The 12,373-nt window shown below is 41.4% G+C and overlaps 1 protein-coding gene across 3 annotated transcripts in view; it reads right to left on the bottom strand.

Moving 5' to 3' along the window:
* PHACTR2 (phosphatase and actin regulator 2) overlaps window positions 1-12,373 on the bottom strand; it is a 145,672-nt gene that overhangs the window by 107,997 nt on the left and 25,302 nt on the right. The window contains exon 1 of one of the 3 annotated variants that reach the window (XM_074862724.1): window positions 7,974-8,075. The exons of the other annotated variants lie outside the window; for them this stretch is intronic. Coding sequence (XP_074718825.1) covers window positions 7,974-7,986 — 13 coding nt within the window. The 5' untranslated portion in view covers window positions 7,987-8,075. Of the gene's footprint in view, window positions 1-7,973; window positions 8,076-12,373 lie in introns of those variants that run through there. 3 annotated transcript variants of the gene reach the window in all.

Raw genomic sequence — 12,373 nt, 5'->3', positions numbered from 1 at the left:
GTCATTTGCATTTCTTTTTAAAATGCCAAGAGCAATTAAACCTTATCCCACCACAAGAAGTTGCCAAATTTCACTTGAAATTAAAACAGAATAATGCGTCATGTTAGTTATTTTAATAATATTAAACAACAAAAACAGAAACAGAAAAGAGAAGAAAAATGAGACTTATATAACAACTGTAGCTACAAACAAAGCAGCTAAAATATATAGGCTGCTTCTGTGATACACGCACACACATGAACTCCATAGGCTTCCTACATTAACAAACCATTTCCCTTGACAGTAAGGCCATAGCAAAGCGTTACTGGACTGTAGTCTAAACATCAATAAGCAGCTCCCACCAACATGTATTTTCTGCTGGTTTGAGATTGCCATATCTTCATCTCATCTCTCCACATGATTTCTGTGCAAGCCTCCATAATGAAATACCCCTCGCTTTTTGGACTGACACAAGTCCCAGTGAGAAAGACAGAAGGGACTTGTGAGTCAGCAGGAGCTGGAGCTAGGACGAATCGATCACAACTTTGTTTCCTGTAGAAATACCAGCTGCTGTCATATTTGTGTTTGAATTACATTGTGCAAGGCTTCTCCTAGCAATGGTCAAGCCACGGATGAAAAGATTGTTTCTGGGATTGTCTCCCACTGAGTCTGCCTCTCTATAGAGACAAACGTCTTTATCGTTGTGAAATAGCTTGTTGCTATTCAGAAATACATTTAAAGGGATTTTAGCATGCAGTAAATTGGGAAATAAGTAGTCACAGTAATTTTTGATAGTTACGCTACAGAAACTTATCCGAGCAAGCTAAGATTAAGCAAACATTTGGCCCTGGCCAGTTTAGCTTCTCCTGGGCCTTTTGCTTCATTTGAAAATTGGATGGTTTTGGGGACCTAATTCTGCACTCAAGCCTGTTATTTGAGCCATATGCTCCCAGCAACTCAATAGCACATTGTTGACAAGTCTGGGTTAGGTTTGTCTCCTCTGGGAGGAAAGCAACCATAAACATCCTTACTTCTGTTTCTTGCAAGAAGTCCTACTGCTGGTACCACTGCCCCCAGGAGGTGCTTGGAGAGGGTGTTTTTGTACTGGTATCAGTACAAACCACATTAGTTTCTATCTCCCAGTATCTGCAGAAAATGTGGCAGTTTTATTCAAATGCATACACCTACTTCCTTATTCTGGCATCTCCAGCAGCAAATGGGACATCCCTTCTAGTGCTGAGCTGTGCCCAGAGCCAAGCACATATGGCTCCTTCAGTGTGGGATAACAAATCTGGGTGACCCATCTCCTTTTGACACCCTGCCTCTCCACAGGACACTAGTGGGGGATGCTTGTTTTGGCCCTGGCCCTCCCATGCTCACCCAGGGGCTGCCAGGCCCCACCTGCCAGAAGGAGCAATTAGAGATCAACTCAGCTGCTTTATTCAGGATTTACTTCTGTCTTCTGGGAGAAGGTTGCTAGGTATTCTTATAGCCCTAAGCTACACTTATTTTCCAATTAAACTTTAGGAAGAAGTCTCATAAACGTTTTATGTGAAAATACAAAAAAAAAAAGGTTAAATAGTGAGACAGAGAGAAAAAAAAAAAAGAAAATATTTTTTGGTAAAATTCCATCCAGTCTACTTTCAGAGCCCAAAGCAATAACCCTGCAAGTCACCCCATAATTAAGCATCAAATTTCCTAGAAGACTCACAGTTAGAGACAATGAATGATGGTTAAACAGAAGCAGATTAGATCCCTATTATCAGCCACCTGCTCTTTGGTCATACAATCTTGCTTTCCCCCTTGCAGCTCACTTCCATCCCCCTCAGTCTGGGGTGTTTGAAGCCCCTGAAGCACAGGCTGCTTTTCTCAGAGTGATTTGTGCTGGTGCCTCTCTTAACACAACCTTTCCTCCTCTGGACTGCTCCCTCATGGTGTCAAAATGGTTGGCTCCTGCAACCACGGTCTAGTCCTTGCTCAAAGCGATGGGGAAGCAACACCTGTCAAATCTGGATTTCTACTTCCGTACACATGCTCGTGTCTTTTACCATAGGTGGCAGTGATGATTCAGAGCGCAGAGCAGGGGTCTGAGGGCAGTTTGCCAAAAAACCCACACAAACAGCAGATGTAAACATAAAGCACAAATGGTCTGATGCTTGCTAGCTTTTATCAGAAAACAGCATCAGAACTTATTAGAAAATAAAATCTACATTATACTGTCTCTCCAAAGCAGCTAGAGTTCATGTTGCTTCTTTATAAGAAGTACTGCTTAAAATATCATGAGTTTGTGTCAACACAGTGCAACCAAGCATTTCTAGCTAAAGAGAGCCATTTGAAGTAGGGTGGGTGGACCATCTCTACATTAGAAGATGCTCCATCATTTTAGTCCTACATGGTATTTGGTTACTTCCAGTGCAAGCTCCTATAGAGTTATTCCAGGCTATGTGTATACAGACCTGAGAATAACATCGGAAGCAACAGCATCACAAGGAAGTTTAATCCTCACATAAATGTTTTCCAAGATCGTGGCTTTATAAGCACACTGTTCCAGCTTCTGGGCAAAGGGGCATAAGCCATGAGTATAATTCTAAAATTACAACAAGAAGAAATTCAACTTTCTAGCAGGCAGTGACCTGTGATACACTAGAGCATCTGCTTCAACTGCAGCCATGAGTGCAAATAGAAGACAAATAAAGATACACAATGTAGTATAAAAGAGTTGATTATTGCTTTGCATTTTATTGCCTGTGTGCAAACCACTTTGTGATCCATAGAACATGGCATATGAACCCAATAAAAGTCAACATGGCATCACTGATAGCCCCATTTTGCAAGGACAATGAGTGAACATACACATGAGAGTGGGATGGAGAGAAAGGAGATGCTGTTGTCCTTTCCAAAAACATCTTCACACTGTTGGGAAGAACATGGGCAAAGTATCACCAAGGATCAAAACAGAAGCTGCCAGCAGGACACAATGGATTTTGCTGCTGGAGTTGGAGTTGTCATCACATCTCAAGGGCTGACAAACCTGCAGTTACCCTGTCACTGTCTCCATTGCAAGGGTTTTTTTTTTTCAATAGGTTTCCAAATTGATAGGGACAACTCAGCCAAGCTTAAGCCTTAGATGGCCAAAGGATTCCAGAGCCCTTTATGGGCAACAAGTGAACCTTACAACACACTGAGATTGTTATCTAGCCTAATTCTACACACAGATCAGCTGGGCCACATTAGAGGTTTTTGAACACTGTGAGTTGATGAGAAAACCAGGATCATAATCTGAAGCCCACCTCCCAGCTTGCTCTTCTAACTACCTGAGTGTTTTTCTACCCTACATTTTAAAAAGATGCACCCTGTTTGCCTCAAATTCAGGCAAGAGACTGCAAAGTGTCTGTAAGGTCAAATCCTTAGCCAGCATTCAATCCCAGCAGTCATATTTAAAGGATACTAAATAAATCCTATTGACTTACTGAGAGACAGAAATGACCAGTTACTTCAAAAGCAAGGGAATGACTGTCAGAAAACAGCTTCCTGTGTCTCTTACCCTTCCTGTGACATGTGGTATCATGCAGAAGAAGGCTAAATTGACACTTGCTGTTCACCCTGTCCCACAGTGTTTCAGGCCTCAAGTTAAATAGTCTTGCTTCAATGAAAAGCTCTGTTTCACTACTGGTCCAACACTAAGTTCAATGTGCTACTGAATATTCCTCAGAGCTAGGATGTTCAATACACAAGACCTCCAGTCCCTTTAAAGCAGATTATTTACTGGAAGAAATAGTCTGCAGCCACAGATGTAGAGCCTACATAATTCAGGGTAACAATTAACCACAGCTAGTTCATTACTGTTAAAATAATATTCCAAGTGCAAAGAAGTCATATAAATCCCCAAGAAACATGAAACAAGGCCTCCCATTTTTATTCAATACTAGTATGGCATGCACGATGCAGCACCTTGCTATGGTGCCATTCACCCTGATGAGATCCATCCCCCAGCTTTTGGCACCTCAGGTTGGCACACTCCTTGGTTATGAACGAGTGTGTGAGACTTGTCCACTTTAAGGTGAGACGCCTGTCTGGGCAGGACACGGCTGACTAGGAGCTCTAGGGGAAGGGATGATGTTGATCTCACTCCTTCTTACAGGAAATCCCCCCCCCCCCCCCCAAAGCATCACTTGGGAGCACGTCTGTTTCCGCCGCTTCTCTCTTCCTGCTACTGCAAGCTTCTTGGTACTTTTATATTCGCTTTTTTTCCCATGAGTTATTTCCAGCCCTTCCTTGGATTTTTAAAATGAGTTTTATTACATCATTGCTGTCGCCAGGCTTGATATGTCTGGCTCAAAGCAGACGTGTGCAGCGAAGTCAGAGCCCAGGACCTGCTGGAGGAGGCAGGCAGGGGGCTGCTGACTGCCCACCCCTGCCTGCAGTGGCAGGCAATCTTGCAGCTGAATACCTGCAGCCAGTTCACCATAAACAGCTGATGCCAAAATAGGCAAAAAATTACAACTAGAACTGTCCTGATGTGCCATACACAGATGGATGAATATTTTATTGTTATTCCAGGAAAGGCTTTTAAAAGAACACACAAGACAGCGATTATGTGGAGCTGTCTCGGTGCACAGATTAAGAATATAAGCAATCTAACATTTAAAGGAAAGGACTTTTTAAATGAAAACATTGTTTCTTAAAACCACAAAATAACACAGACCAAAACAGCTAAAAGGTGCACATAGGTGACCTATTACCAACACTGATCTTTTCAAATAACAGTTTTGGCCAGAAGATGATTTTGATGATGGCACAGAAGATGAGTGATGAATTACAGAGATATTTCTGTTATGCAGAGCAGAAGATGGAGTTTTGCCCAACAATTATCCATGGTCTGACTTTGAAAGTCTCTTTCTGGCAGCATGATGAATTTAATAACAAAGGCCTGATTCACTGACACTGATAACCAAATTGTTATTTCTAACACTTGGTGGCTGAAACTCGCAGCTGTGCTAATATTCTGCAGTTTTGTATTGCCAGAAATAGCATCTCTTTAGGAAGAATTCAGGCAGGTATCCAGTTTGTATACATTAGCATGCTTACATTTCAATTGGTGAACTGCTGAAGAACAAATTAATTAGGCAGTTAGTTTTATGGTTGCAAATATCCTGCTCCTGTCTGTTTGATCTTGGTAGTGCCCATATCACACCACGTGGATTTTCAAAGGTGCACTCTCATCCCTGTAGAAGTCAGAGGACACGGGCCAGATCTACAGAGGTGTTCAGCTGCACAGTCTCCATGTTGGCACTTGACTCCATTTGGTTGCAATTAGAGATCAAGAGCCCTAAAAATACCTCTGCAGACCCGGCTGTGTTTACCCAGCTCCCTGTAGGCTCTTTGGAAATGGATGTATTCCCTACACCGCTCAAACCATGGAAGTGGTTGGAGTGAGTCCAGAGGAGGGCCATGAAAATGATCAGGGGGCTGGAGCACCTCCCCTCTGAGGACAGGCTGAGAGAGTTGGGGTTGTTCAGCCTGGAGAAGAGAAGAATCCGGGGAGACCTTATAGAGACCTTCCAGTACCTGAAGGGGTCTACAGGAAAGACAGAGAGGGACTTTTTACAGGGGCATGTAGTGATAGGACAAGGAGTAATGGCTTTGAACTGAAAGATTTAGAACATTTAGAAACATTTAGATTAAATGTAAGGCAGAAGTTCTTCACTATGAGGGTAGTGAGACACTGGAACAGATTGCCCAGAGAAGTTGTGGCTGCCCCCTCCCTGGCAGTGTTCAAGGCCAGGTTGGATGAGGGGCTTTGAGCAACCTGGTCTAGTGGAAGGTGTCCCTGCCCATGGCAGAGGGGTTGGAGCTAGATGATCTTTAAGGTCCCTTCCAACTCATTCTAGAATTCTGATTCAATTGCTCTTGGAAGAGCTGCCTGGAGAAGGGAGTGTTCCCATGCCACACATGGGGCTGAAACTCACTGCAGGTTTGGACTGAGCTGACCACAGGCAGTGAGAAGCTTGCTGGTAACCACAGTGGAAGCTGGAGCATGGCCTTACCCTCTGCTGTGACATCCTCTCTAAGGCTTAATTCCATCTGTTGTTGGGTTGGTTTGCGGCTTTTTTTTACAACTAGCTTTTCATTCTCCTTCCAAAAGGATTATTTTAACTAATTTCAAATGTATATAGATTGCTTTCTAAAAGATGTAAAGTATTGGTCACTTTTTCTGCATGAAGAAAAAAAATCTAGAGTGATTCAACTGACTGGTGTTATAAGAGGCTTTGAGAATAGTTGGTAAAGTTGTGCAGAGAGCAAAGTCTTACTTATTTTAACTTCCAAATTTTGCAGATAGCAACCAAACTGGAATCTTCCTAAGGCAAAAAAAATATATACACACAGAAGAAAATCTGTTTCTATGGTTTTCAGATACTAGCTTCCCTCTTCACCCCCCCAAAACTGGCCTTTAAAATAAATGTGACTCATTCCAGAGCAGATTCTTATAGCTGGATTAAAGTGATAGCTCTGTCAAGACTTCAATAGTATTAGTTGTTGATGCTGGAGAGTTTAAAAACCTGGAGGAATTAGCAGCTCTGCCTGCCAGGGTATCTCTTGCCCACAGGCGTTCTGTGCCGGAGAACAGGAATCTTTCCCCTCTGACCAGAAAATTCTGCCTCATCATGGAATATCGAACACACATCATTATCATTTATTATATTAAAGCTTCTTAAAAGCTAGCCAAAGCACCAAGTGAAAAGAGTATTCTTAATCTTATTTCACAAAAATTTAACATTATACTGGGACCATGTCAGTTTTTAAGTTCATAGCTAGTGGCAATGTAATTTTCCATGATGCCAACATCTTAATTTCTGGAAAAACTTCTTTCTTTTATTTTTTTTTTTTGTCTTGGACTTTATAGAAATAAAAGCAGCAAGACCCTTTAATCTGTTTGTCGCAGAAGTCAATAGCAATACACTTGAGATGAGATTGACCTGGACAGCTTAGCAGACATAAGCAAGAGTTTTGCTATTATTATTAAAACAAAACCAAAAAAACCCCCACCCACAAAAAGCCACAAAAATAAGCTACAGATACAGTATCACCTTTGAAATCTGCTGTAGAATATTTTTTTCACACACATTAGAGGTGAACATCACTTTTAAGGTTAACATTAAACAAACTTGATGATTTGAGCAGGTTTCAAAGGGCACTGAATCTACTGCAGATTCTGTGTCCTAGTATGTAATTGCACTACTACCAGTAAATCAGCGAGACTCTGACATGTTCAAGTTTTACAGCAGTCAAAACAATATGGAAAATACCTATCCCAAAGAGGTCTCTTTTTGCTCTGCTTAGTGTCACAAGGTAATACAAAAGGGAAATGCAAATAATGCATTTCATCATAGATGCGATGTTGGTATTGTGTGCACCTCCTTAGAAACCATGAAGTGCATTATTTGGCATGAAAATGCATGATCTAAAGTTGGAACATCAAAGAAAACAATAAAAAGTGCAAATATATTCAATATTTTATGTACTAAATATAAAAGAGAGCAAGGCATTATATGGAGAAAATAGAAACAGCTTAAAATAAGACATATGAGAGATGCATTATCTACTTTTTGTTAGCTTTATTAGTTACCTATCTGCACCTATTGCAATCTGTAAGAGATATTTTCCTACTGAAGTACAAGCATTTTCCGTTCCTGCCACATTTCCTGCATATAGCTTCCAAAATAACACTGAAATCCTTAAAAAGACAGATCTTACATTACAGTTTAGGTTCACATTTCCAGGAAATACAGATTTCAAACAGAAAAAACAGACTGTTAAAGGGTTAACAACTTAAGTGTGTCACATTTTACACACAGAAATTTGCTTTAATAAAGGACACTGAAAAGGAAGAAGCCACAAAGGCTAAAGAAACACATCTCCTGCAGCAAGTGAGACAGGATACAAACGAACCCCACAGCTCCACTAAGAATGAAGATCTGGTTTATTTCACTTACCAACATTATCCATTTTCCCCCCCTCGGTATTCAAAAAAGCAGAGTTCCCCAGAAAAGCAGCCGGTACGATCTCTCTCTCGCTAATGAAGCTGGCTGCCCTTCTCTTGGTTATTAGACCTTGCTGGCAGTCAGAGCATACTTCATGCACTGACTGCAGTAGACATCACCAGGAAATTTATATCTCCAAGGATGACAAACAGCCATTAGCTCCATTATAGGCTGATTAAGATTGTGCAAGCCTATCAAGTAGATACTTAAATCCCCCAGGGTTTTACCTCTTCAGGGAGAAAACAAAAGAACTCCAAGCCTATAATATTGAATATACGTTTCTGAAAAGTAAAAGCAACTCTAATGAGGATAGGTTTAATGGGTAGGAAGGCAAAACTTTAAATAAAAAAGGGATATATTACAGAGCAAAGGGATGTGATTTATCAGTGACGCAACAGCAAAAGTTTTAAGGAGAAAGAAAAGGGGGAGGAATCTATGGCTGAGAAAGTGTTAGCTTAGATGACAATTTGCAGCCATTAGCTTTGTCTGTGCTTTAAATCCTACAAGTTCTGAACCTGATGTTCCCTATGGTTTTTGAGAAACAAAGTAGATGTGCTTATCTGCAAATGCATGTCAATATATTAATTGCCTGGAGACATTCATTATTATACTTTTCATAGCTGAATGTAAGGGAAGGGTGAAGAGTAACTACAGGGCTTTACTTCTTTTAAAGACAAAGTAAAAACACACGGGATGGTGGAGGGATTAGACTCAAAAAAATCGGAATGACATATGCTAAGGTAGTACATCTAAATTTTCCATACCACCTAAGTCTCCGATGCACAGGCTTTTCCCCCATAGAAGTAAACAAACAAACAAAACCAGTATAGATTCCTAAACATTTTCCTTCCCTACACTTCTAGAGTTTCCTCCTCATAAATGAAAAAATACTTTATTTTCAAATAAAAAAATCTCTACCCTGGCAGCAGAAGGTGAACAGAAGCAGAACATGGAGGGTACCCGGAAATTTGGGTTCCACCTCCCATTTTGGCACTGATTTGCTGTGTAACCCTAAACAAGCATTTTGTGCCACAGTGTTTGCCCAGTGGTGAAAAGGAGACCATTACACATACTGCCTTTGGTGAAAGTGAATGTCACAAACTACTGACACTACACAAATGCCATGTAGTATCTTTTCAAGATTTTTTTTCCACTTCTTTTAAATAATTCACTCAGATACCCCAATTCTCTTTATTGCAATGGAAAAGAATTACAGATTTTTGTGTCTGTATTATATTGACACGAATACCACTCAGTCTCACACTATCACATGAGCAACAAAACACATTTTCTAGTCATCACCCCCTCACTGACCCTTTGATCTTATTTGTCCTTTCTAAATGTTAAATAAAAAGACAGTTGCAACACTGATCTATTTACACTGATTAAGAAGTGGAGAGAATCAATGACTGAGTGCTAAAGTCATCAGGAAGAATGGAGAGTATCTAGGGCATACCGGATATATTCTGTATTTCCAGAAAGAAAGCACTTGGAGGGCTAGGGACAAACTAAAGATTAGAAATCTGTCACACTTCATATTAAAGTACTATTTATAAGTGGCTTATAAAGAGCTTATAAAAAATAGAAGTTATCACAGACATGTTGCATTGGTATGTATTACAGATAGCTACAATCACATCAATACAAAGGGTTAAAAATGACCAATAAAGAGCATATTCATCTTCTAGATTCTGTATCAGTTAATGACAATTGATTAATGTGCCAATTTAGGTAATTGGTTAATGTGCATCTGATGAAATCTAGTTGCATAGGAGCACTAAACTGGAGGCTGTGAGATGGCCACCCGATAGATGCAACCAGTTTTCTCCAGCTCCTCTGTGGGAGGTAGCTGCCTGGAGAGTGCTGGGCTCCTAGAGAAAAGGAGAGAAAGCAAGGGCTCTTGGTGGGTCTTCAAAGCCACCCAGGTTGCAGAGAGACCTGGGGGATGAACTTCTGGGGAGAGAAGAGCAGAGGATTGTAACAGGATGCTATTGCTTAACTATGGAGCCAACCAAGGGAAAAGCAAGCTGCCCACATAAAAGGAAGAGATTCCCTGGTTTGGAAATGGGGCTTCGCAATGCTGCAAAGTCTACAGGTGTCTGACTGAGCCCAAACAACACTGGGGAACAGTGACAAAACCACCACAGGGCAGAAGGATATCTGCATATATTGAGTCCTAGCAAGTATGCAAATGTCTTGTGCTGATTGAAGCTAAAAGAGATTGATATTTAATCCATTCTGTTTGCTTTGAGTTTCACTTGGGCTGGGAAATGGTAGTTATGCACTTGAGCAGCCACCAGGCAATGATGCAGCTATAGGAAATCAGTACTGACCCTTGTGGCTGGGGATACTGATGGGCAACAGCCTGTGCCAAAGACCCCAAGGGAAGACACAAAGCTGCACCTACTTAGACTCCAGGGAAAATAAGAGCTCCAGACAGTGAATATTTCTATGTGGCAGGCAGGTCCCAGTGTGTGTGCTGTGGCTGAACCCCATCTGCAGGGCAGATGGGCTTCACGGTGTCCTTCACGGTGCTGGTCCCCCAGCCATGCAGATGAGAAGATCTACAGGAGCATGCCAGAGCTCCTTTCCCGCACACATGCACAAGTTTCCATCCAAAGAAGACCTGGAAGATGGCAATGTGTACCCAGGCCCCATCCTGACATGCAATTCCAACGTAGTCACAGCCTCAGGTCAGCTGAGAATCAGGACTGTAAGGTGCCAACTATAGTATGGGAAATCCCAATTACAACAGCTTGACATGCATTGAGTTTGGGTGCTTCCTCAGGGCTGTGTGACAGGCCACCATTTATTAACTCTTGAAAGCTAACTATAAATGAAAACCTAATATGATATATGCCCTAAATCTCTTCTGATTGAACAGAAAATATCTCACCAGGAGCCTTCAAAAAAAGAACTTTACAAAATACATGACTTATTTTCTTCTTGTAGGTAATTAGATTATCACATAGAAATTAACAAATGTGTATAATCAGATGTAATTATTACAGGTTTAAAGCAATGTCTCCCTGACTGCACATGGGCAAAAGAAAGATACAGATATTAGGTGGGGTTGAACAGCAGGCTGCAATTATTATTTAAAAGTTAAACATACATATATTCCAGGCATAAACTTATTAAAGTTGTGAGTACAGAACAACCCCATCACAATCTATAGTTGCATGACATGAAAATACTTCAGTCTGTTTAAAGACAATTTTGAGTAAGGGCTGAGAAGATCAGGTCTGCACAGGTCCAAAGCTTTCTCTTCCCCTTCCCAAAATATCATATTTCATCAACTCGTATCCCAGTTTTTTTCAGCTATGAGGTGGTCTTGGCTCACAGTTCATTTCTGTCATAGGCATTTAAACCTGGGTTCAATTCCCTGTTCAGCCAGACTTCCTGAACGATTTTGTGCAAGCTCCTCCAACATCTGACCTTCTACAGGAACGGCTTGTACCATGCTTGGTCCCCACACCTCGGCTGTGTGAGGATAAACACACTGGAGGTTGTGCGAGACCCGGGTGGTATAGTGTTAAGAGCTGATGAAGCAGCTAACTCAGATAATCAGTGCCACCTCCTAGAGAAGAAAGCATTATGGGGTACATTAGAAGCACTGCTAATGACACAGAACCCTAATGATCCTGTTCTTCAATGTACCTGATGTACACAGCCTGCTGCAGTAATGACATTTCACTCCCAGGAAAATCGATGAGGGTTCACAGAGGCACAGCTATCTGCCCAGGTAAGAAGCAAATAGAGAAAGCAGGGTAAACAGAAACCTCAGCGCCCAGCCATTGAGAACACTTTGAGTTGACAAACCCGCAGAATTGATGTACAGCTTCAGCTGTGGTGTTTCCAATCATGACAAAGACGCCTAAGAACACATTTAGAAAATGTGAAATCTGGCTCGGCTCAGTGCAGATTTGTCACTGCAAAGATCTGACTCCGTAAGATGCCATTTCGGGCAAAATGTTTCGCTTCCATTTCACTGTATCTGTTTCTTCCCACACAGAAATCATCATGCAGGTGTCTCTGGGAGAAGCTGTACTTGTTTTTAGATGCTGTGGGTTTGTATAGTCAATGCCAACACTAAATATACAGCTTCTTGCAATTCTTCTAAGTCTCAGGGCAATGACCGTGCTGAGTACAAGGATTCTGTGGTACACTAAAGTACACTTCTCCCCACCAGTGGGGGGGAGGTTTCACAGGGAAGAAGAGAAAGACACTCTGAAGGCACAGGAATGGCAGCAAAAGATCTGGGCTCTGCTACTCTGCTACTGAAAAATCCCAATTTTTCAGTCAGTAACAAAGATTGCCACTTACTGCAAAAGGATGCTTTATAAACCACA

Source organism: Strix uralensis, chromosome 3 (genome assembly GCF_047716275.1).
Source record: "Strix uralensis isolate ZFMK-TIS-50842 chromosome 3, bStrUra1, whole genome shotgun sequence".
Taxonomy (NCBI): domain Eukaryota; kingdom Metazoa; phylum Chordata; class Aves; order Strigiformes; family Strigidae; genus Strix; species Strix uralensis.
Note: the sequence above shows the minus strand (reverse complement) of the source record. Positions and strands in the feature narration are given on the sequence as shown.